The 26,138-nt window shown below is 50.7% G+C and overlaps 1 protein-coding gene across 1 annotated transcript in view; it reads right to left on the reverse strand.

Moving 5' to 3' along the window:
* DDX43 (DEAD-box helicase 43) overlaps positions 1 to 26,138 on the reverse strand; it is a 487,172-nt gene that overhangs the window by 356,263 nt on the left and 104,771 nt on the right. The window contains exon 5 of the mRNA XM_029595625.1: positions 12,998 to 13,079. Within this exon, the coding sequence (XP_029451485.1) occupies positions 12,998 to 13,079 (82 nt within the window). The remainder of the gene's footprint in view (positions 1 to 12,997; positions 13,080 to 26,138) is intronic.

Here is a 26,138-nt window from a genome sequence, read left to right on the forward strand (position 1 = left end):
GCATTATGACATTTTCCGTTTTATTCACCATTCCCTTTCTAATAATTCCCAGCATTGTTTGCTTTTTTGACTGCCACAGCACACTGAACCGACAATTTCAATGTGTTATCCACTATGACCCCTAGATCTCTTCCTTGGGTTGTAGCACCTAATATGGAACCCAACATTGTGTAATTATAGCATGGGTTATTTTTCCCTATATGCATCACCTTGCACTTATCCACATTAAATTTCATCTGCCGTTTGGATGCCCAATTTTCCAGTCTCACAAGGTCTTCCTGCAAAAAAATCACAATCTGCTTGTGATTTAACTACTCTGAACAATTTTGTGTCATCTGCAAATTTGATTATTTCCCTCATCGTATTTCTTTCCAGATCATTTATAAATATATTGAAAAGTAAGGGTCCCAATACAGATCCCTGAGGGACTCCACTGTCCACTCCCTTCCATTGAGAAAATTGTCCATTTAATCCTACTCTCTGTTTCCTGTCATTTAGCCAGTTTGCAATCCATGAAAGGACATCTCCACCTATCCCATGACTTTTTACTTTTCCTAGAAGCCTGTCATGAGGAACTTTGTCAAACGCCTTCTGAAAATCCAAGTATACTATCTATATCTACCGGTTCAACTTTATCCACATGTTTATTAACTCCTTCAAAAAAGTGAAGCAGATTTGTGAGGCAAGACTTGCCCTGGGTAAAGCCATGCTGACTTTGTTCCATTAAACCATGTCTTTCTATATGTTCTGTGATTTTGATGTTTAGAACACTTTCCACTATTTTTCCTGGCACTGAAGTCAGGCTAACTGGTCTGTAGTTTCCCGGATCGCCCCTGGAGCCCTTTTTAAATATTGGGGTTACATTTGCTATCCTCCAGTCTTCAGGTACAATGGATGATTTTAATGATAAGTTACAAATTTTTCCAAATAGGTCTGAAATTTCATTTTTTAGTTCCTTCAGAACTCTGGGGTGTATACCATCTGGTCCGGGTGTTTGTCAGTCAGGCCTACCACATCTTCTAGATTCACCGTGATTTGATTCAGTCCATCTGAATCATTACCCATGAAAACCTTCTCCATTACGGGTACCTCCCCAACATCCTCTTCAGTAAACACCGAAGCAAAGAAATCATTTAATCTTTCCGCAATGGCCTTATCTTCTCTAAGTGCCCCTTTAACCCCTCGATCATCTAACAGTCCAACTGACTCCTTCACAGGCTTTCTGCTTCGGATATATTTTTAAAAGTTTTTACTACTGTGAGTTTTTGCCTCTACAGCCAACTTCTTTTCAAATTCTCTCTTAGCCTGTCTTATCAATGTCTTACATTTAACTTGCCAATGTTTATGCTTTATCCTATTTTCTTCTATTGGATCCTTCTTCCAATTTTTGAATGAAGATGTTTTGGCTAAAATAGCTTCTTTCACCTCCCCTTTTAATCATGCCGGTAATCGTTTTGCCTTCTTTCCACCTTTCTTAATGTGTGGAATACATCTGGACTGTGCTTCTAGAATGGTATTTTTTTTTAACAATGACCACGCCTCTTGGACATTTTTTTTCACTTTTGTAGCTGCTCCTTTCAGTTTTTTTCTAACAATTTTTCTCATTTAGTTATTCGGTGCGAAATGGCCCCTTACCTTTTTGCTGTCAGCTCTGTCTTCGCAGCTTCGGCCCAGGTGACGCCCCGACTCCTCCTCTTCTGGGGCCGACTCCGCCCCAATGTTGCTAGCGCAGGCCTGCGCTAAGCTTTCCAGCTATCGCACACTTGTGCTGGTAGCATAAGTGTACGATAGCCTTAGAAAATAAGCCCCTTTGTTAGCTAAGCCCACTACTCTCATAATTTCAGATAGGCTGTTGAAGCTATGTTGAAACTTTTCTTTAGATGTCAAGATATATGGATTTTTGTCTTGTAAAATTAGAGTATTTCCTGATGTATCTAAGTCAACTCAGAAAAGAAAAAGGCAATTTTTATTAATGAGATCTAGGATTCTGCAAATTGGGGCCCAACATTTTTTGAAAATTCCCTGTAAATCTCATATTAAGCATAAAGATGCCTCATTTTTTTTGAACCATCCCAGTTACATTATTTAAGTGATAAGATTATAAATAAGGTTTGAATGAACTTCCCAGCCCTATCTCAGTAACTTCCCCTTAAAGTTCTCAGTGCCGTGCATTGTCCTTTAATTTTCTTTCATTTATTGAAATTCTTTGGATTGTGTCTGAATAATCTTCCTGAGATTGTGGTCTATGGATAGATTACATTGTATATCTTTTTTTCTGCTTTTAATTTTTTTGTTTTATGAACTATATGCCTATTTCGCACCGAATAACTAAATGACCCCTCCCCCAGCTGGAAGACGTCCCAGAAACTAAACGAATGTACTTTTAAATCTCCCTTTGTGCAGGTAACTTCATTTCTGCTTGCTTCTGTTTGTGCAACTGCTCTCCAAGCCAGGATCCAGGGCTTGGATTGAGATTTCTCCTGTACCCAGCCCTCCATTGGACCCTCTCCTCCTCCTCTTGGCTGTTAACCCCTCCCCCAGCTGGAAGACGTCACAGAAACTAAACGAATCCACCTTTAAATCTCCATCTTGCACCTGCGTCGCGCACCTAAGGAGCACAACAAAGGGGCCAGCCCCTTTGTGCACCCTCTGAGCACCCTCCGGTTGTACTTCTCCACAGGACCTGACCGCTGCTTGACCCTTCCTCTACGCTCCACCATCTGCCAACAGCTCTGTGACTCCAGGCATCCATTAAGGTTACCTGGCCCAAGCACCTACTTTCAGCAAAAACTTCACACGCCTCAGGTGACTTCTATCTTTTACAGCTTGCTGTTAGTGTATGTACCTTTAATATCTGCTCTAGACTCTTCTGACACCGTTGTATATGCTTCAACCTCTATTAATGTTGAGATTACTACCTGATAATCTCCTTTTCCTTAGTGTAGACAGATAGACTCAGAACAAATGGGATAGTATCCGCGTGCTAGCAGTTGGAGACGGATCTGACATCAGCACGGGGTATATATATCCCCACAGGAAGCGTAGCAACTTAGTAATCTTCCTTGCAAAAGCTGTTATGGATGTGTGTACTGACGCTCAGTGAAAAGTGAAACAGGATTCCCCTGACCGATTGATAGTAGCTGGAGACCGCCAGCATTCCCAACCGGAAGGCGTTAACACCTGGTAGAGTGTACGCTCTTATGGAAACAGATGACATGGCTTACCTTGAATCGGTGAAGCCCATATACGCAGGCAGCTGGGCGGGATGCTGAGTCCATATGTCTACACTAAGGAAAAGGAGATTATCAGGTAAGTAATCTCAACATTTCCTGGCGTATAGCCAGATGGACTCAGAACAAATGGGATGTACAAAAGCTTTACTCCCAGCCTGGGCGGGAGGCTGCCTGAGGCCCATGTAGTACCGCCCTCGCAAAAGCAGAGTCCTCCCTGGCCTGGACATCCAGACGGTAGAACCTGGAAAAGGTATGGAGGGAGGACCACGTAGCCGCTTTACAGATTTCTGCAGGCGACAGCATCCTGGATTCTGCCCAAGATGCCGCTTGTGCTCTGGTAGAATGAGCCTTGACTTGTAGAGGCGGAGACTTCCCAGCCTCTACATAAGCTGCTCTGATAACTTCTTTAATCCAGCGGGCGATGGTGGGCCGAGAGGCCGCTTCCCCTTGTCGTTTCCCGCTATGCAGGACGAACAGATGCCAATGTCGAGATGGCGTAATAAACGCCCTTCTTCAGATTTCTGCAAACCCGCCGTGGTAGGCAAGGATATGGTTTGGTTAAGATGAAACTGTGAAACCACCTTAGGTAGAAAGGAGGGAACCGTCCGAAGATGGATAGCCTCAGGAGTGATTCTCAAAAAGGGATCACGGCAAGACAATGCTTGTAGCTCTGAGACGCAGCGTGCTGAACATACAGCCAGCAAGAACACCATTTTCAAGGTTAGAGAACGGAGAGACAGGCCCCTAAGGGGTCTGAAGGTGCATCCCGCGAGGAAATCCAAAACAAGGTTGAGGTTCCAGAAGGGCACAGGCCACGTCGTGGCGGACGAATATGCTTGACTCCTTTCAGGAAACGAGAAACATCTGGGTGCTTGGCAATGGTCTTGCCATCCCTCTTGGGACCATAGCAAGACAGCGCAGCCACCTGAACCTTGATGGAGCTGAGGGAGAGACCCTTCTGAAGACCATCTTGCAGGAAATCCAACACAATAGGGATTGTGGTCGCATGTGGATTGGTGCCATGAGTGTCGCACCATGCTTCGAATACTCTCCAGATCCTTACGTAGGTGAGGGATGTGGAAAACTTGCGAGCTCGGAGGAGTGTATGTATCACGGGCTGCGAGTAACCTCTTTTCTTTAGTCTAGCCTTCTCAATGGCCAGACCGTAAGAGAGAATTGAGCTGGATCCTCGTGAAGGATGGGACCTTGACGTAGAAGGTCCCGGAGAGGAGGCAGGGGAAGAGGCTCCCCTGCCAGTAGTCTTCTCATGTCCGCGTACCAGGGTCTTCTTGGCCAGTCTGGTGCCACTAGAAGAAAGCAAATGTTGTTTACCTGATGTAACAGGTGTTCTCACAGGACAGCAGGATGTTAGTCCTCACAAATGGGTGACATCGAGGATGGAGCCCCCAACCACGGAAAACTTCTGTCAAAGTTTCAGGAACTTTGACTGGCCCCTACTGGGCATGCCCAGCACGGCACAAACCCAGCAGGGGTCTCCCTTCAGTCTTGTTTTCAAAGCTACAGGCAGTGCCGAAAAGATAAAATAAAAACGAACCCAACACCGCGGGGTGGCGGGCGGGTTTCGTGAGGACTAACATCCTGCTGTCCTGTTACATCAGGTAAGCAACATTTGCTTTCTCACAGGACAAGCAGGATGGTTGTCCTCACAAATGGATGTCCTGACTTGCACCAAGTGTACCCAAGGGCGTGCAACAGGCACAACAACTGGGGAGGAATTTGGTAAGGACATCCGCACCCTACCGGGAGGTGGAAGGGTGTTGGTACATCAAGTTGGAAAAAGGTTACGCAAGACAGATTGGCCGAAGATGGAATCTTGTCTTCCAGCTTTATCCAAACAATAGTGGGCTGCAAAGGTATGGAGGGAACTCCAAGTTGCAGCTTTGCAGATGTCAGGAAGCGGCACCGATCGAAGGTGTGCTACTGAAGTCGCCATGGCCCTCACAGAGTGTGCCTTAACACGGTCTTGGAAAGGAATGCCAGCTTGTTCATAGCAAAAAGAAATGCAGTCCGCCAACCAGGAGGAAAGAGCCTGCTTACCCACAGGTTGTCCTAACTTGTTAGGATGGAAAGAGACGAATAATTGAGTGCTCTTCCTGTGAGAAACTGTACGGACTAGGTAAAAAGCTAGAGCTCGTTTACAGTCTAGGGTATGCAGAGTCTGTTCCCCTGAGTTGGAGTGGGGCCTGGGAAAGAAGATAGGTAGTATGATGGATTGATTGATATGAAACTCCGAAACTACCTTAGGTAAAAATTTAGGGTGAGTGCGGAGTACCGCCCGGTGCTGCAGGAGTTTAGTGTAAGGCGGATAGGTAACTAGGGCCTGTAATTCACTAACCCTGCGAGCTGAAGTGATAGCCAAAAGGAATAACACTTTCCATGTGAGATATTTTAGGTCACAGGAGTGCAGAGGTTCGAAAGGTGGTTTCATAAGGCGACCAAGAACCAGATTAAGGTCCCAAGATGGGGCCGGAGGGCGTAAAGGTGGCTTCAAATGGAGCAAGCCTTTAAGAAAGCGTGTTACCAGGGGTTGTACTGAGATAGGGACACCCCCGATACCTTTATGGAAGGCGGCTACCGCACTAACATGCATTCTAATGGAAGAGGTTTTTAGACCTGATTCTGATAGATGCCATAAATAGTCCAAGAATTTAGAGATTGGACAGGAAAGGGGATCAAGGGACTGAGAAGTGCACCATGATGTATACCTTTTCCATTTGTATGAGTAAGATTTTCTTGTGGAAGGCTTTCGTGAAGCGATCAGGACACGAGAAACTGAATCCGAAAGGTTAAATGGCTGAAGGACTAACCTTTCAACATCCATGCCGTCAGTGACAAGGCTCGGAGGTTGGGATGGAGGAGGCATCCGTCGTTTTGCGTGAGCAGATGCGGGTCCGTTCCCAGAGGAATGTGTCTGCGGATGGAGAGATCCTGTAGTATGGGAAACCACACTTGGCGTGGCCAGTGCGGTGCTATCAGGATCATAGTTCCTCTGTCCTGACGGAGCTTCACGAGAGTCCTCGACAGAAGAGGAAGTGGAGGGAATGCATAAAGCAGACCGGTTGTCCACGTGAGGGAGAACGCATCCCTCGGCCGAGAGTGCTGGTTCCGAATGAGAGAGCAGAAATTGTCCACTTTGTGGTTCTGAGGGGACGCAAAGAGGTCTATGTGGGGATAACCCCACTTGTGAAATAGAGAGATCGCTACCAAGGGGTTGAGGGACCACTCGTGTGGTTGGAAGACACGGCTCAGCTGGTCTGCCAAGACATTGTCCACTCCCGGGAGGTAGGTGGCTCTGAGGTACATGGAGCGGGAGAGGGTTTCCGCCCAAATCTGCGCAGCTTCCTGACACAGAAGGAAGGAGCCTGTGCCTCCCTGCTTGTTTATGTACCACATGGCCACCTGGTTGTCTGTTTGAATTAAGATTGCGTGGTTCGATAGGCAATCTTGAAAGGTCCTGAGAGCATAGCGGATTGCTCGCAGCTCCAGGAAATTTATCTGGTGTTTGGCTTCCTCTAGTGACCAGTATCCTTGAGTTTGCAGATTGTGTAGATGGGCTCCCCACCCGATGTTGGAAGCATTGGTGGTGAGGATTATCTGGGGATCTGGTGGAAGAAAGGACAAGCCCTGTAGGAGGTTGCATTGATTTGTCCACCAGGCAAGAGACAGATGGAGTGCGTCGGTGATTGTAACAATGGAGGACAGAGGCTGAAGAGCTTGAGTCCATTGTAGTCGTAGAGTCCATTGTGTGACTCTCATGGCCAGACGGGCCATGGGAGTTACTTGAACTGAGGAGGCCATATGTCCCAGTAGAATGAGGAATTGGCGAGCCGTGGCGGTGTGTTGAGACCGCAGCTGGCGAGCTAGGGACACCAGAGTCTTGGCCCGTTGATGAGGGAGGAAGGCTTTTGTTTGTAAGGTGTCCAAGTCTGCCGCAATGAAAGATAAGGTCTGAGATGGGCCCAAGTAGGATTTCTCGTAATTGACAAGAAATCCTAGAGAGAGCAAAGTATGAATTGTTAGGGTCAGGGAGGACAGAGCTATTTGCTGGGTTGGAGCCCTGATTAGCCAATCGTCCAAGTAGGGGTAGACGTGGACACCTTCCTTCCTGATGAATGCTGCTACCACCACGAGGCATTTGGTAAAGACTCGTGGTGCGGACGCCAGGCCGAAAGGTAGTACTCTGTATTGGTAGTGGTTTCGGCCTACTAGAAAACGCAGGTATTTGCGATGAGATTCTGTGATCGCAATGTGGGTATATGCGTGTTTCAGGTCTAGAGAGCATAGCCAATCCCCTCTTTGCAGTAGAGGGAGCAGCGCCCAGGGTTACCATCTTGAACTTCTCCTTGGAAAGGTACTTGTTGAGGGCCCGTAGGTCTAGGATTGGACGAAGTCCTCCTGACTTTTTTGGTATCAGGAAGTACCTGGAATAGAACCCGAGTCCTTGTTGTAAGGGAGGAACGGGTTCTATAGCGTTTGACTGTAGGAGAAGAGAAACTTCCTGCTCTAAAAGAACAGAGTGATCGGTGAGTCTCCACGCCTGCAAAGGTGGGGAGTCGGCAGGAAGGGATAGGAAGTTGAGGTGGTAACCCTGTGCAATGATTGCTATCACCCATTAATCTGTGGTGATTTGATGCCACTTTTCTAGGAAGTGGCACAGCCGTCCTCCTACCGGTATAGCTGGAAGAGGGGTTTGGCAACTGCTCTCTAAGTGAAAGTCAAAAACCCGCCGCAGGGCCCGGTTGTGGAGCTGCTGCAGGCTTTTGTTTACGAGTCTGGCGAGGCTGAGTCTTATGGTAAGACCGTGCAGGCCTAGGCTTGGTTGATGGGGGATAATACTTTCGTGGCCTAAAGAAAGACTTCTTGGAGTCCTTTCGAAAGGGCTGTTTAGAAGGCAAGTCAGGAGGAATGGATGAGAGCTGTTTAAGTGTCTCATGATGATCCTTCAATTCAGCAACAATTTGTTGATTTTGCTCACCAAACAAATTATCCCCTAGGCAGGGTAAATCAGAGAGCCTGTCCTGAACTTCTGGACGAAGGTCAGATGATTTAAGCCAAGCCCAACGTCTGGCAGAGATGGCCGTGGCAGAAATTCTAGTGGAAGCATCAAAGATGTCATAGGCTGTTCGTATTTCATGCTTCCCAGCTTCAAACCCTTTATTTAGAAGGGATTGAAGCTGTGGCTGGAACTGTTCAGGCAAGGCATCAGTGTATTCCTGCATCTGTTTCAGGATGACCCTATTATATTGAGTCATATAAAGTTGATAAGAAGCTATTCTGGAAATCAGCATAGCTCCATGATATACCTTCCTACCTATACTATCTAGGAATTTGTTTTCCTTAGTAGGAGGTATGGAAGAGTGTGGCTTTAGTCGCTTAGCTTTCTTTTGAGCTGATTCTACGACTACAGAATGATGGTCTAACTGAGGTTTTTGAAAACCAGGTGCTGACTGTACAATATATGTAGAGTCAGCTTTTTTGTTGACCGGGGAAACAGATCCAGGAGATTCCCAATTCTTTTTAAGGTGGTCTAGAAAAACCTGATGAATGGGAATAGAAGTGATGACTTTCTGGGCATCCAAAAATTGGAGCAATTCCATCATCTGGTGCCTGCCATCTTGTTCAGATTGAAGTTGGAATGGGACCAACTCTGACATTTCCTTCACAAAATTTATGAAAGAGAGGTCCTCAGGGGGAGAACGCTTTCTACTCTCCGCAGGAGAGGGCGGTGAAGGCAAATCATCGGTGTCAGTAGAGGTATCATCACCCCAAGTATCATAAGGATCTGGATGATGACCTGCAGGACCTCGAGGGGGCTGAACACCTGAAGGCCCAGGTTGAGGTTCCGAAATATCGGTTGGAATCACCGGGGGCATCGAGAAAATCCTCGATGGAATCGGTGCCGGTATCGGTGCCGGTGTAGGCATAGAGGGAACCGGTGTTGGTCTCTATGGAATCGGTGTCGGCATCGGAAACATCGGTGGAGCAGAGGTACGTATCGCCCCCGAAGAAGAAATCGGTGGCGAGGGACGACCTGGCATCGATTGAACAATTCCCGAAGGGGGAATTCGATACGGTGTTTCTCCACTTGATGATAAACCTGTCGGTGACAGAGGTCTTACCGGTGTCGGTGACTCAGGTATCACCGTGGAAGGGCTGTCATGAGCGCCTCCATCCGGTGTAGCAGCGGTGCCAGTGCTGCTGCAATCGGCTCGGTGACCGGTTCCACTCTCGGTGCCGGAGGAGTCTGGAACCGTAGCATCGCCTTGTCGATGGCCTCCTGGACCAGCCGGTCCAGTTCTGCCCGGAGACCAGGGGTAACAAGACCCGGCTCGACGGGAGAGGGAGGCTGAGGCTGAGCTGGAGGGACCACCGTCACCGGTGGGATCGCGGCTCCCAAACCCCGAGGGGGTGAGGGTTGCCTCGGTGCCTGCGAAACAGTAGTGGATGGTGCCACTTCTGATCGAGACTTTTTTGGCGGTGGCTCGGTCAGTGCTGAGGTCGATGATGTCGATTCCTCGACAAGCCGAGACTTATGACGTCGATGGCGATGTTTTTCTTTCCGATCCCCTCGATCATCAGGGGAAGGAACGGGAGTCGATGGCCGCGAAGTCATCGATGGCGGACGGTCACCGAAGGGTTGTCGATGATGATGAGACCTCGACGGTGCCGGTTCCGATGACGTCGATTCAATCGATGGCGTTGGGGTACGAGCTTGGAAGAGGCGCCCCATCTTCTCCATTCTGGCTTTGCGACCCTTTGGTGTCATTAGGGCACATTTGGTGCAAGTCAGATCATCATGCTCACACCCTAAACTCAAAACACAGACTCCATGAGGGTCTGTGATTGACATAGTTCGGGTACAGTCCGGACACCGACGGAACCCCGACGCCATGGCGAAAGGCCAAAAATTTAGCCGCGGGACTGTCGAATGCCAACGGGCCTCAAGGGCCAAACTCGACGGAAGTCGACCAACGACGGTAAAAACTTACCGAAGTTCCGCGGACCGAAAAATTTGTCGAAGGGAGACCCCTGAGGGGCAAATTTTCCTTCAGAATTAATTATTCGAAATTACTGTCAGGAACGTGGTTAAGAGCTCTTCTACCGCGTGGCTACTGCTGCGCGGAAAAAAGAAGACTGAAGGGAGACCCCTGCTGGCTGCAGGGTTGGTGCCGTGCTGGGCATGCCCAGTAGGGGCCAGTCAAAGTTCCTGAAACTTTGACAGAAGTTTTCCGTGGTTGAGGGCTCCATCCTCGATGTCACCCATTTGTGAGGACAACCATCCTGCTTGTCCTATGAGAAATAATAGTACAAGAATCAACTCAAATGTTTCAAGGAAATTTGACTAATTTCTTGGAAGATTCCTCTGCTCAAGTGATTGATAGGGGTACGTTGTTGGCAGTATTTTCCTCAATAGGTGATAATTTAATTATGAAGAGATATTTTGCCAAATACCCCATCAATCACATGGGACAAAATATTAAAGTGTTTCCAGACTTGGCTGCTTCCACACAGATGAGACGGAAAGCTTTTTTAGGCTTCCATCAAGAGGCAATTACTTTGGGTTTTTCCTTTAATTTAAGATTTCTGTGTAAGTGTTTAATTGCAAAGCATGATGAAGTTTTTATTTTTTTCTTACCTGACCATTTAAAAAATTACCTGGAACAAAAGAAGTTAACAACTTCATCTCCCGTGCCCAAGGTAAACAAATGCAGGTTTCTGTATTAGCCCTATTTTGTTAGGAAGCTTAGAGTACTTATACTCCCTTGGTTTTGTTGTTGTAATGCCGCATCCCTCTCAAGATTGGCTTGAATGATAAATGGTGTTGATGATGTAAGGAATGTCTTAAATTTTAATTAGTGATAATTATTTAATTATCAAACCATTTTTTTTCTTTGTGTTCTGTAAATCATTGAGTGTGATTTATTAGAAAATATATAAATAAAGAATTAAAAAAAAAAAGGTGATCCTTCCGATCGGAACATATAGGACCCCGACGCAGGAGATCCGGTAAATGGGTCAGGCGTAGTGGTCCGTCCACTGCCAGCCGCACCAGATCCGTGAACCACAGACGGCGAGCCATTTCGGAGCCACCAGAATCACTGACCCCGCGTGGCCCTCTACACGCCTGAGTACCTTTGCTATCAGCGGCCACGGAGGACTCCGGTAGGCCACGGACATATGAGGGAATCGATCCCCACCGTCCCGGACTCCCTCCAGCAGCTGAAGAACCTTTGAGTCTAGGTATTGAGACTCTTTGCCATGAGATCGAACTGTGGGGTTCCCCACCATTCTCAGACAAGCTCCCAGGCCCTCAGAGTTCCCACTCCCCCAGATCCAACTGCTGCCGGCTGAGGTAATCTGCCTGGACATTGTCGACTCCTGCGACATGGGAGGCAGCGATTCCTTCGAGATGAAGGAATCGCTGCCTCCCATGTCGCAGGAGTTCCTGCGCTACAGTGGAACTCTTGGTCATCCCCCCCTAGCAGTTGATGTAAGCCACTGTGGTTGAATTGTCCGAGAAAATTCGCACCATCCGATCGCAGACCAAGGGTAGAAACTGCTCCAGAGCTCAGCGCACCGCTCTCATCTCCAAGCGATGGACCATGTCTGTTCCGATGTCGACCAAAGGCCCTGAGCAGACCTGTCCAGACAATCTGCCCCCCAGCCCTGAAGACTTGCATCCGTGGTGACCACCACCCAATCCGGGATCTGGAGAGACATCCCTTTCTCCAGATTGTTCCCACTCATTCACCAGGCCAGACTGGCCCTGGCCGAACTCAGAGCCAGGGGCAGGAAATATTGTTGCAACAGAGGATTCCAACAGGACAACAAGGCTCTCTGCAGAGGCCTCAAATGGCCAATCACCTAGGGCACCAGTTCCAATGTGGACGCCATCAAGCCCAGGACCTGTAAGTAATCCCAGACCTTTGGCACCTGTAGATGAAGCAGACGTGCTATCTGCCCCTGAATTTTGTACACCCTGTCGTCTGTAAGAAACACTCTGCTCCGCTGGGTATCGAAACGGGCTCCCAAGTATTTGAGGGAACGGGAGGGGACCAGATGGCTCTTCTGCACATTGATAACCCAGCCTAGAGATTCCAGGAGCGACCAAACTCTGTCCATGGACTGCACACATTCCACTAGTGACTTTGCCCATATCAGCCAATCATCCAAGTACAGGCGCAGCAGCAATCCCTCCTGTCGCAGCGCCGCCACCACAACCCCCATCACCTTTGTAAAGGGCCACGGAGCATTGGCCAGCCCGAAAGGCAGCGCTTGAAACTGATAGTGCTGTCCCAGAACCATGAATCTGAGAAACTTCTAGTGCTCCTGACAGATGGGGATATGCAGATAAGCCTCGGTGAGATCCAGAGATGCCAAAAACTCTCCTCCCCGTACCACCGCAATTATGGAGCGCAACATCTCCATCCGAAAACTTGATACCTTCAAACTCTGGTTGACTTTCTTCAGGTCTAGGATAGGTCGGAATGTGCCTTCCCTTCTTGGGCACCACGAAATAGATGGAATATCTGCCTTGCCCCTGTTCGGACACTGGCACCGGTACAACCACCTCCAGACTTAAAAACCGCTAAAGTGTTTCCTGGACCGCTGCCCGCTTGCTTCAGCAAAGACAACGCGACTCCAGAAAGACAGACTGCAGTGGGTGAGAAAATTCTAAGGCATAGCCATTTCTCACCACCACCAATATATTAAATAGATAATTTCAGACCAAAGATACTTGCCTCCACTGTGCCACTTCTTCTCTTGATCTTGAAGCAACCACTTTTGATTCTCTGTAAAACATTTTCTCAACTGGGGGTAAACCTAAAAGCATTGAAAAATAAAAATCAGAACTGCAAAACAAAATACACACTATAAATACATATACTATATATATATATATACATACACATACATATATATATATGTTATAACCAATTTATAGACTAGACATTTTGCACACTGATTGTTCAAAACTTAAGATGAGAAATGCCTCATCCCTCCCAATAAAAAAGAAAATTATTCCTCACCTGCTAATTTTCGTTCGTGTAGTACCATGGATCAGTCCAGAAGGTAGGTTATGTTCCCCGTCCAGCAGATGGAGTCAGAATAAAAACTCGAGAGGGGGCACTATATAAGCCCCTCCCCTTTCCTCAATCTTCAGTAAACTAGACTAGCAAAGCCAACAAGAGAGGAGATAGAGGGATCAAGTAAAGACAAGCCCGAAAACAAGGCCAAAAATGTAGAGATTACTTACCTGATAATCTCGTTTTCCTTAGTGTATGCAGATGGACTCAAAACAAGTGGATATAGTGTGCTCGTGCTAGCAGTTGGAGACGGATCTGACGTCAGCACGGGGTACATATACCCCCACAGGAAGTGCAGCAATTCAGTAACCTTCCTTGCAAAAGCTTTATGGATATATGTGTGACTGACTGATCGGTTAAATGAACAGAATTACCCTGACCGATTGATAGTAGCTGGAGACCGCCAGTGTCCTCAACCGGAAGGCGTCGACACCCGGCAGGGTGGATGCCCTATATATGAAAACATGGCTTACCGTGAGTCGGTGAATCCCCATGTATACCGGCAGCCGGGCGGGATGCTGAGTCCATCTGCATACACTAAGGAAAACGAGATTATCAGGTAAGTAATCTCTACATTTCCTAGCGTGTAGCAGATGGACTCAAAACAAGTGGGATGTACAAAAGCTACTCCCGGACTGGGCAGGAGGCTGCCCGAGGTCTGTTTAGGATTGCCCTCGCAAATGCTGTGTCCTCCCTGGCCTGGACGTCCAGACGGTAAAATCTGGAGAAGGTATGGAGGGAGGACCACGTTGCCGCTTTACATATCTCTGCCGGCGACAGCATCCTAGTTTCTGCCCAGGCGGCCGCCTGCGCTCTGGTAGAGTGAGCCTTGACCCGTAGAGGTGGTGGTTTTCCCGCTTCTAAGTAGGCCGCTTTGATAACTTCTTTGATCCAGCGGGCGATGGTGGCCCGTGAGGCCGCTTCCCCTTGCTTCTTCCCGCTGAGAAGGACGAACAGGTGGTCCGTCTTTCGTACTGCTTCTGACATTTCCAGGTACCTGGACAGCAGCCTGCCTATGTCGAGATGGCGCAGTATTCGACCTTCTTCCGACTTCTTCAAACCTTCCGTGGTTGGCAAGGATATGGTTTGGTTGAGGTGGAAGTGTGAGACTACCTTGGGTAAGAAGGAAGGAACCGTGCGAAGATGGATAGCCCCTGGAGTGATTCTGAGAAACGGATCACGGCAGGACAGCGCTTGTAGCTCTGAGATGCGGCGCGCTGAGCATACGACCAGCTGGAACACCATCTTCAACGTTAACAAACGGAGGGACAGGCCCCAAAGGGGTCTGAAGGCGGGTCCCGCTAGAAATTCCAAAACTAGGTTGAGGTTCCACAGGGGCACTGGCCACTTCAGTGGCGGGCGAATGTGTTTGACTCCTTTCAGGAAACGTGAAACGTCTGGGTGTGTGGCAATGCTGTTGCCATCACTCCTGGGACCGTAGCAGGATAGGGCTGCCACCTGAACCTTGATGGAATTGAGGGACAGACCCTTCTGAAGTCCATCTTGCAGGAAATCCAAAATGATAGGGATTTTAGCAGCATGTGGATTGGTGCTGTGAGTGTCACACCAGGCTTCAAATACTCTCCAGACCCTTATATATGTTAGTGATGTGGAGAACTTGCGTGCTCGGAGTGTATCTATTACCGGCCCCGAGTATCCCCTTTTCTTCAGTCGAGCCAGACCGTAAGAGAGAATTGAGCTGGATCCTCATGGAGGATGGGACCTTGCCGCAGCAGGTCCCTGTGTGGAGGCAGGGGTAGTGGATTCCCTGCCAGCAGTCTTCTCATGTCTGCGTACCAGGGTCTTCTTGGCCAGTCCGGGGCCACTAGAAGAACTAGGCCTCTGTGCTGCTGAATCTTGTGTATAATGGCGCCCAGCAGGGGCCATGGAGGAAAAGCATATAGCAGGATCCCCGGAAGCCATGGCTGTACTAGAGCGTCGATCCCGTGGGAGAGAGGATCTCGTCTGCGACTGAAGTATCTGGGTACTTGAGCGTTGGACCTGTCCGCTAGTAGGTGCATGCCCGGAGTCCCCCACCGATCCACAATCATCTGAAAAGGCTGTGGGCGACAGCTGCCATTCCCCCGGGTTTAGGCTTTCTCTGCTGAGGAAGTCTGCCATGGTTTTGTCCTTCCCGGCGATGTGGACGGCGGAGATGTCCTGGAGATTCGCCTCCGCCCAAGCCATCAGGGGGGTTATTTCTAAGGATACCTGTCGGCTTCTGGTTCCGCCCTGTCGGTTGATGTATGCCACCATGGTGGCGTTGTCAGACATCACTCTGATCGTCCGTTTTCGAAGTCTGTGGGCAAATCGCAGGCAGGCTAGCCTGACTGCCCATGTCTCTAGTCGGTTGATGTTCCACCCTGACTCTTCTTTGTTCCACTGCCCTTGGGCGGTGAGTTCTTCGCAGTGTGCTCCCCATCCGTTCAGGCTGGCATCTATAGTGAGCAGGGTCCAAGTTGGGGAGGACATTCTTGACTCCCGGCTCATGTGGCCGGGCTGCAACCACCACCGTAGCTGATTCCGCACTCTGGCTGGTAGAGGTAGGTGTACGGTGTAGTTCTGTGATCGTGGGCTCCACCGAGATAGGAGGGCGCGTTGTAATGGTCTCATATGAGCCCACGCCCATGGTACCACCTCCAGAGTGGATGCCATGAGGCCGAGGACCTGTAGGTAATCCCAAGCTGTGGGCCGGGTAGGTATTCCAGCGACTGGGAAGGCTGTAGGGAACTCTTGTTTGTGTTGACTACCCATCCTAGGCTTTCCAGAAAAGATATAACTCTGTTGGTTGCCTGGTGGCTCTTCTCCGGTGATTTTGCCCTGATCAGCCAATCGTCCAGGTAGGGATGGACGAGAATTCCTTCCTTCCTGAGTGACACCACCACTACTACTACTATGACCTTGGTAAAGGTCCGCGGCGCGGTGGCTAACCCGAAGGGTAAATCTCGGAACTGGAAGTGTTGGCCCAGGACTTTAAAGCGTAAGTAGCGCTGGTGATCCCGATGGATTGGGATATGCAAGTAGGCTTCTGACAGGTCCAGGGATGTGAGAAACTCCCCTGGCTGTATTGCACTTTTGACAGACCGCAGAGTTTCTATGCGAAAGCTGGGGACCCGTAGGTGTCTGTTGACTGACTTGAGGTCCAGGACGGGCCTGAAAGTGCCCTCTTTCTGGGGTACTATGAAATAAATGGAATAATGCCCAGAATTTATCTCCCATGCAGGCACTGGGATTATGGCTTTTAGGAACAGGAGCCTCCGCAAGGTAACTTCCAGTGCCGCCCTCTTGAGGGGTGGACAAGGAAATTCTACAAACTTGTCCGGCGGGAGCCGAAGAAAGTCCAGGTAGTACCCTTCTCGGATGATGGCGAGGACCCACTGATCCGAGGTAATCTCGACCCACCTGCGGTAGAAGAGGGTCAGCCTGCCCCCTATGGCTTCTACCCTCAGATGGGTCGGTTGATTCTCATTGTGGGGTGCGGCCGGGACCCGAACCAGAGCCGGTTCTCCTCTTGTTGTGCTTGGTCCGAAAGGACTGGTTCCTGGTCTGAGAACGAGGTGCTTGGTAGCGAGCCCTGTAAGGGTTGAAGCGCTGAGAGTTTCTACCTCTGGATGGCCTAGGAAAGAACGCTGGCTCCTCCTTGACCTGTCTTCTAGTAGACTGGGTAATGGAGAGGCGCCCCATCTATTAGCCAGTTTCTCGAGATCGCTGCCGAACAGGAGGGATCTCTTAAAGGGCATTCTTGTGAGGCGTGTCTTGGAGGAAGTGTCGGCCGCCCAATTACGCAGCCAGAGCTGTCTCCTGGCTGCCACTGAGGATGACACTCCCTTTGCTGCCGTACGGACTAGGTCAGAGGCTGCGTCAGTGAGGAACGAGAGAGCCGATTCCATTTCTTCTCCCGGGGTGTTGTTCCTAGTTTGTGATAAACAGGAACGCGTCACCACGGTGCAGCAGGTCGCAATTCGTAGGGACATGGCTGCCACCTCAAAGGCTTGTTTCAGAATGGCGTCCATGCGCCGGTCATGTGCATCCTTGAGGGCCGCTCCCCCCTCCACCGGAATGGTGGTGCGCTTCACAATTGCGCTAACTATGGCGTCTACCTTGGGGCAATCCAGCAGCTCCTTGGTCGCTGGGTCCAGGGGGAACATGCCAGACAAGGTCCGACCCCCTCTGAATGAGGCCTCCGGCGCATTCCATTCCAGATCGATTAGCTGCTGTGCTGCTTGTAGGAGGGGAAAATGGTGAGCCGTTTGGCGCAGGCCCTCTAGCAGGCGGTTCATTCTAGGTTCTCCTGGGGTGTCCTGGCCCGGGATAGCCAGTTCTGACAGGCATTGCGAGACCAGGCCTGGGAGAATCTCTTTCCGAAAGAAGCGTCTCGTGGTCTGATATGGCTCTATCCCCGAGGGAAGTTCTCCTTCCTCGGGGGGCTCGTCATCTTCCTCAGAGCAATCTGAATCCCCATAAGTGGGGCTTCCGGGTGGCGAGTGGCCGTGCCTAGGTCTTGAGGGTCCAGGGGCCGGGTCATCCGGTACGTATGGACCCATTCGGGGATCAGACTGCATCTTGACAAAGGCGTGAATCCCCTTGAATAATTCCACCCAGGAGAGCGAAGCAGGATCTGGCCTTAGAGGCACCAGGTCTCTCGGGTTCCCTGGCTACTCACTGCGGCCTGCTAAGTCCGGGGTGTTCCCTGAGGAACTGGCAAGTACGCTGGGCTGGGACCGGTCCCGGCCTGGAACTCCCAGGGCCTCCTCACATTGGGCACATAGGGAGTCTGCATCCTCGCTCAGTGTGGCTCTGAGGTTGCATGCTGAGCAGAGGCTTAGAGCTCTCATGCCTGATTCTGGAGGTGCCGGCTCTGCGGACGCATGGGCTCTCTTACGCTCCATCTCGTCTGTTATCTCCTCCCAGCTGGAGTATGCGCCTTGTAATATGCGCGAAAGCTGTGCGCCTGTCCACTTGCGCCTAGGAACGTGCGCCTGTCCACGGGCGCCTATCAGCGGGCGCTTAGCAACGGGCGCCTATCAGCGTGAATCAAGGTGACTTCAATGTACGCCTTTACCGAATATGCGCCCAAGTATTTTCGGGCTCCTAACATATACGCCCATCGCCTATGCGCGCAGTCTGGCCTGAGCGCTAGGGCGAGGTGACAAACCAGGGCAGATGGCGTCGGCGAGCAGGCAGGCAAAATGGCGACCTCCTTGGCGGGCTGCCACGTAGGCAGACCCCGCTAATCCTCGCTTCATCAGAGACCAGCAAGTAAAGATGTACGCCTTACCTTGTCTTCGGCGCTTCCCGGCTGCGGGGGGAGAGGGTGATTACCATCACCGCCGCGCTCGAGAAGTGCACCCGCTGCCTCTAGGCCGCGCCCGAACTCGTCTCGCTCGGGAGCCAAGTCCTCACCGGGACCGAGGCTACCTCTGTGCCGTGCCCGAGCCCTTCTCACTCGGGGGCTAGGTCCCTGCCGCGAGTCGGCCACCAGACCGAGGTTCTTACCTCCAAGGGACCACGGAAATCACCTCGGGAAACTCAACTGGGGGAGGGACCGAATGGTATCACCGCAGGAGTGCGGGGCTCGTCTTCAGGTAGGCTTCTTCTATGAATTTAGTCGTTAGAATTTGGAAAAACGCTCAGCGAGCGTGAGGTAGCTCCAAACTGCTTTGGAGTCGGAAATTACTGAATTGCTGCACTTCCTGTGGGGGTATATGTACCCCATGCTGACGTCAGATCCGTCTCCAACTGCTAGCACGAGCACACTATACCCACTTGTTTTGAGTCCATCTGCTACACGCTAGGAAAAGTGAAATTTGACTAAACATTACCCCAGAGGGAACTTGCCAACAGAACGTGAACCATAACTAACACTGGAAAAAATCCCAGGAAACAGAGAGAAATAACAGAAAGACTGACCTTCGAGCGGAGTCAACAATCCCAACTGAGAAGAGAAAAACCCCGTAAAATACAGGGAGGGCGTCTGGACTGATCCATGGTACTACAGGAACGAAAATTAGCAGGTGAGGAATAGTTTTCTTTTCCCTGTACGTACCAGGATCAGTCCAGACGGTGGGATGTACCAAAGCTTCCCTTACTATGGGTGGGCCACAGACAGCCCCGCTCGAAGGACTCTATCCCCAAAAGAATCCAAACCTGGCGCCCGGACATCTAAATGATAGTGGCGCGCGAAGGTGTGGAGAGACGTCCACGTGGCCGCCCTGCAGATCTCCTGGGGAGATACCGAAGAACTTTCCGCCCAGGAAGTCGCCTGGGACCGAAGTGAATGTGCCCGAACAGAAATTGGAGGGATTTTCCCGGCCCCAAGATATGCGGCTGAGATTGCCCCTTTGAGCCAACGGGCAACAGTTGCTTTGGAGGCCAGATGACCCTTCCGAGGACCCGACCAGAGTACGAATAAGTGGTCCGAGACACAAAACTCATTAGTGACCGAGAGATATTGAAGGAGACACCTTCTAACATCAAGCTTGCGGAGTTCCCTGGGTTCCGTCGAAGCGAAGGAAGGCAAATCGACAGATTGGTTAATATGGAAGGCTGAGACTACCTTTGGTAAGAACGACGGGACCATGCGTAAAGAGACTCCTTTGTCAGTAAAGCGAAGATATGGCTCCCAACAAGACAACGCCTGAAGCTCCGAAATACGACGGGCCGAACAGATAGCCACCAGAAATATTGTCTTGAGGGTGAGATCCTTGATAGAAGCCAACCTAAGAGGCTCGAAAGGCGGCCCGCTCAGTATACGAAATACAAAGTTAAGATTCCAAGATGGACAAGGCGGCCTCAAGGGTGGCTTCAGGTGTCTAGCACCTTGCAGAAAACGTACAATATCTGGGTGAGCCGCCAGCCTTGAGTCCTGCCCATTGTGCAGGAAAGCCCGTAACGCCGCAACTTGTACCCTAAGTGAATTATAGGCTAACCCCAAATCCAGACCGGCCTGCAAGAAGGAAAGGACTTGCGTCACCGAAGCAGAGACCGGACGAATAGAATGCTCCTGGCACCATACCTCAAAGACTTTCCAGACGCGCACGTAAGTGACAGAGGTAGACGTCTTGCATGCCCTTAGGAGAGTGGAATCACTCCCTCGGAGTATCCACGGCGTCTCAACTTGCGCCTCTCAAAAGCCAAGCCGCAAGACAGAAGCGATCTGCCTGCTCGAAAAATATAGGACCCTGTCGCAGTAGGTGGAAGAGATGATTGAGCCGCAGGGGTCCCTCCGCCGCTAGATGAAGAAGGTCCGCAAACCAGGGCCGTCGGGGCCATTCCGGTGCCACTAGAATGACTGGACCCGGATGGCTCTCTATGCGACGGAGAACCTTCCCCACCAGGGGCCACGGAGGGAAGACATACAGTAAGATCTTCCGAAGCCACGGTAGAACCAGGAAATCGACTCCTTCCGCCCCGTATTCTCTTCGTCGGCTGAAGAATCAGGGGCCTTTGCGTTTGTGGCCGTGGCCATGAGGTCCATGTGAGGAGTCCCCCAGTAGGAGGTTATTAGACTCATCGCTTCCTCGGAAAGCTCCCATTCTCCGGGATCTAAGCGCTGTCGGCTTAAGAAGTCCGCCTGTATATTGTCCACGCCCGCAATGTGAGAGGCTGCCAGACGACTCGTTGACCTCCGCCCACTGCATCAGTCTGTCCGCCTCCAGCGAGACATGACGGCTCCTTGTGCCCCCCTGATGGTTGATGTACGATACCGTGGTCGTGTTGTCTGATAGGACCCTGACCGCCCGATGGCGGACCAAGGGAAGAAACTCCTGCAACGCCAGGTGCACCGCTCTCGTTTCCAGACGGTTGATGGGCCACCGGGACTGTTTTGCTGTCCAAGTGCCCTGAATGGAATCCGCCCCGCAGACTGCTCCCCAGCCGGTCAGACTTGCGTCCGTGGTGACAACCACCCAGTCTGGGACCTCCAGGGAGACCCCTCGTGCTAGGTGGCGAGGAACCAGCCACCAGCGGAGACTGAGCCTTGCAACAGTCTGTATTGGGAGAACCTCCTGAAATTCCCACGACACTGGCTTCCAACGGGATAACAAGGCCCACTGAAGAGGACGCAGATGCGCAAACGCCCACGGGACTAGGTCTATGGTGGAGGCCATGGACCCCAGTACCTGTAGGTAGTTCCATGCTGTGGGTGCCTGGAGAGATTGGAACTGGAGGATCTGTTCGCGCAAGGCATGTGCCCTGTCCTCGCTTAGAAACACCTGTCCCAGATTGGTATCGAAGCGCGCACCCAGAAAATTCAACGACTGGGATGGAGAGAGACTGCTCTTGGGAAAGTTGATGATCCACCCTAGGGACCGAAGTAATCGCACCACCTTGCTGACCGCTTGGACCCCTCGGTGCGAGATTTTGCTCGGATAAGCCAGTCGTCCAGGTAAGGGTGCACCAGAACCCCATATCGGCGCAGGGCTGCGGCCACAACCACCATAATCTTTGTAAAAACCCGTGGAGCTGTCGCCAAACCGAACGGGAGTGCTTGAAACTGAAAATGCTGTCCTAGAATTTTGAAACGAAGGTAACGGTGGTGCACCCTGTGAATCGGGATATGCAGGTAAGCTTCCGTTATATCCAAGGATGCGAGGAATTCCCCTGGGTGGACCGCCGCCAGCACTAAGCATAGAGTTTCCATGCGGAAACGTGGGACCCGGAGGTACTGGTTGACAGTCTTTAGGTCCAGGATGGGCCGAAAATTGCCCTCTTTCTTGGGCACCACAAAATGGAATAATGACCCCGACCCAGTTTGGCAGCAGATACTGGGGTAATTGCCCCCAAAGAGAGAAGACTGTCGAGAGTTTGCCGGACTGCTTGTCTCTTGAGAAAAGAGCCGCAGGGGGAGAAAAGAAACCTGTCTCTGGGCGGGCGGACAAAATCCAAGGCGTAGCCGTGTCTTAAGATATCCAGGACCCACTGATCCGACGTGATTCGGGCCCATTCCCCGTAGAAGCGGGCAATGCGACCCCCCAGTCTGGGATTCGGATCGCAGGTCAGCCTGGCATCATTGGGGTTTTGAGAAAGAACCCTGGGCCTGTCCTCCCTTGCCGGGCCTGTGGCCCCGAAAGGACCGGTTCCAGGTCTGCGAACGAAAAGGAGAAGTCAGAGACTGTTGATGCTGCTGTTGCTGCTGTCTGGGAGGACAGTATCGTCGTTGAGTACAGGAGCGATACCTGGTGGAGCTGAAGGACCTAGATGTCCGCGGCCTGTCCTCCGGAAGCTTGTAAATCGCATTCTCGTTGAGGGACTTGATGATCTGGTCCAAGTCCTCTCCAAAGAGAAACTTACCTTTAAAAGGAAGCGAGCCTAAGCGTGTTTTGGAAGAGGCATCCGCTGACCAGTTTCGCAACCACAGAAGCCGACGGGCCGAGACCGCAGCGACCATTGATCGGGCCTGGACCCGAAGGAGGTCATAGAAGGCATCTGCTCCATAGGCAAGCACGGATTCTAAACGATCCACCTGCTGAGCTTCAGCATCCGGAAGAACCTGGGAGGTGAGCAATTGTTGAACCCATCGGAGTCCCGCTCTTTGTGCAAGAGAACTACAGATGGTCGCTCGGAGGCCCAATGCTGAAACTTCAAAGATTCTTTTGAGATAAACCTCCAACTTCCTGTCCTGGAGATCCTTGAGCGCTGTACCGCCCGTGACCGGGATGGTAGTGCTCTTAGTTACGGCCGAAACTGCGGAATCCACAGCAGGAACTTTGAGGAGCTCCAAAAAATCTTCTGGCAGAGGATAAAGTTTGTTCATTGCTCTACTGACCTTGAGAGAGGCCTCCGGTGAATCCCATTCTCTAGAGATCAGTTGCAAAAAGGTGAGATGAGATGGAAACGCCTTCGACAGAGGACGAAGGCCTGCCAGCAAAGGGTCCCCCTTTCTGCCCTGACAAGAGGCTGCTCCGGTTCTGGGGGAGCATCAATATCCATTTCCTGGAGAATATGAGGAATTAGACCATCCAGCTCATCATACTGAAAAATTCGTAGGACCCTTGGGTCATCCCCTTCCACCTGAGAAGTAAACGTGGGGTCATCCTCTGCATCCGGGAGCGGGTCCCTTGTCGGGGGGTTGCTGGGGCCACCCACTGGGGCCTGCGGGACCCGGGAGAGTCCTGGGTCTCCTGCGTGAGGTAACGCCCTATCCTGGGAAGAAGACCCCTCCAGGGACGAACCCAGACGCGCTCGTTTGGGAGGAGGGAGTCCCCCAGGAGTCTCCAAGGGCTGAGACTAGCACTGTAAGAAAGTCCGGTGCATAAGAAGCTTGAACTCGGGCGAAAACTCCAAAGGTCCCTGAGGAAAACTATCCTGGTGCTCCCCTCCATGACCTCCAGGTTCCGGGCCAGGGAGTGGCGCAGAGCCAGAGGGCAACACCGGAGTCGGGCCTTCAGTATCTTCCTCCCCTTCTGAAAACAAAATGGCCGCCGTTCCCGCGCTCAGAGGGAACGGGGCCTGCTGCTTTCGAGACGCGCGGTCCTCACAGCGAGGACCCGCGGACTCGTCCTCCTGTCCTTCGGTGACTTCACCCTCAAAAATGCAGGAGTCACAGAGGCCCTCCCGTGAGAGCCGACCAGCCTGCCTGCCGCAGGCAGAACACTCAGAGGAGCGTGGCATGGTCTGTTCGGCTTTTTTTTTTTTTAAAGGACTGACAGGAAAAAGAGCGCGTGATTCGCACTGCAGAAACGACACGGGCACACAGACCACCCCTCCCCCACAGACCCAGAGAGAGCGCCGAAGGACTAAACCTCCCGGCATCCGACGGTCCCGGGAGAAGGATTCGCAAACCGTGGGTCGGTAGCGGCTGAAACTAATTTAAAATAACGGGGCAGGGAGGGGGAGTGACTAGCACCACTAGTATGCACCCCGGGTCCGGCCCGAATACAGAGAGTACAACAAGAAAACCTGAGGAAAAATTTTTTTTTTTTTTTTTTTTTTTAACAAGAAAATTCCCCAACACTCCCCCAATACCCAAAGAAGGGTGCCCTGAAAAAACAGAGTGTGGGGGGGAGGGGGAGGAAATGAAAGAAACAAGGTACAGACCTGGCAGCAAGCACCTCACGACTCAAAAGGCAGAAACCTGCTGAGTCACCTCAGAAAACTAAATTGTTTCAAAATTATACCTTATACTTATTTACTTGATCCCTTTATGAGAAAAAAAGGCAAAAGAAAACAGAAAACTAGAAAACCTAATCTCCTGCACTGGGGACCGCAGAGTCCCCTGCTCACATCTGGAGTCAGAAGAATACTGAAGATTGAGGAAAGGGGAGGGGCTTATATAGTGCCCCCTCTCGAGTTTTTATTCTGACTCCATCTGCTGGACGGGGAACATAAAACCGTCTGGACTGATCCTGGTACGTACAGGGAAATTCAAATTCTTTAAAACCAAACTGAATAAAATTGTTAATTAGGAGTTTCTCAAGGATGGCAATTTAGAATCTGGAACTGATTTTTTTTTTTATATATTTTTTTTTTTAATTAAGGGTGCTTAAAATAGAGGTTATCAATATCTAGTTAGCTCTGATTTCTCTTAGGAAGAAACGAAGGTACCGTACAAACAGGGGTTCTGAAAAGTAAACCCCGACAAAACAGTGGATCTAGATCCTCCTATGCAGGAAGGACCCAGAGATGTAAATAGACTCTTGGACGAAAACTGCAGTTTCCTTCTGTGTGAAAAAGCAACCAAAACACAAACTGGGGTCCAAGAGTCCTCCAGAAAAGACTGTCGTCCACTGACAGCCAAAAGTATGGAGAAGAGTGACCAGGTATGGCTGGTAGGCCCAATGGGGAGAAGAAACCCATGGAACGCTTGGAAGAACAAGCAGCAAACCACGACAGGGTCTGGGACAGAGACCACATGCCAAAGCAACAGACCTAGTTGACCACGCAGGACAGCATCAAAGGTTTCAGGGGATGAGACACAATCCCCGAACAGACCAGTAGCCCAAAGCTCCTGACAGAGAGATGAAATAGGCCTGAAGCTCAGTCAAGAGCACCTGTCAGAACCGGTTCATCTATCCTGTCACAGGACAGCAAGGGGACCAAGAAGGCCCTTTGGGCAAACCAGAGAATGAGAAAAGCTAAGGCAGTACTGGCCAAGGAATACCTAAAATAAGGGGGGGAGGTCTGCCAATCTCTCATGCACCTCTTGCCTTATGGTGCTGGCTCTCAGCCAAGCCAGATGTCAAGCAGCAATGGATGCCGCTGATGTACGGGCAGAGACCTCAAAATCCCTCGTAGATAGTTCGGAGAAGGTGTCTTAATCCCTCCTCGAGGTCAGATAATCTGTCTTTGCTAGTTATCGCCAGCAGTTTGCTCCTCACCGCCCTTAAGTGATTGAAGGCATTCATTATGTAAAATTGGTGTTGTGAATCCTGGCTGTCAGTAATGGTAAACGGAACCTTCTCTGAAGAGAGAGCGGTTTTAAGTGGTGTACCGCAAGGATCGGTGTTGGGACCGGTCCTGTTCAATATCTTTGTGAGCGACATTGCGGACGGGATAGAAGGTAAGATTTGTCTTTTTGCGGATGACACTAAGATCTGCAACAGAGTGGACACGCCGGAAGGAGTGGAGAGAATGAGACGGGATCTAAGGAAACTGGAAGAGTGGTCGAAGATATGGCAGCTGAGATTCAATGCCAAGAAGTGCAAAGTCATGCATATGGGGAGCGGAAATCCGAATGAACTGTATTCGATGGGGGGGGAAAGGCTGACGTGCACGGAGCAGGAGAGGGACCTTGGGGTGATAGTGTCTAATGATATGAAGTCTGCGAAACAATGCGACAAGGCGATAGCAAAAGCCA

This window comes from Rhinatrema bivittatum, chromosome 3 (assembly GCF_901001135.1).
Source record: "Rhinatrema bivittatum chromosome 3, aRhiBiv1.1, whole genome shotgun sequence".
Taxonomy (NCBI): Eukaryota; Metazoa; Chordata; class Amphibia; order Gymnophiona; family Rhinatrematidae; genus Rhinatrema; species Rhinatrema bivittatum.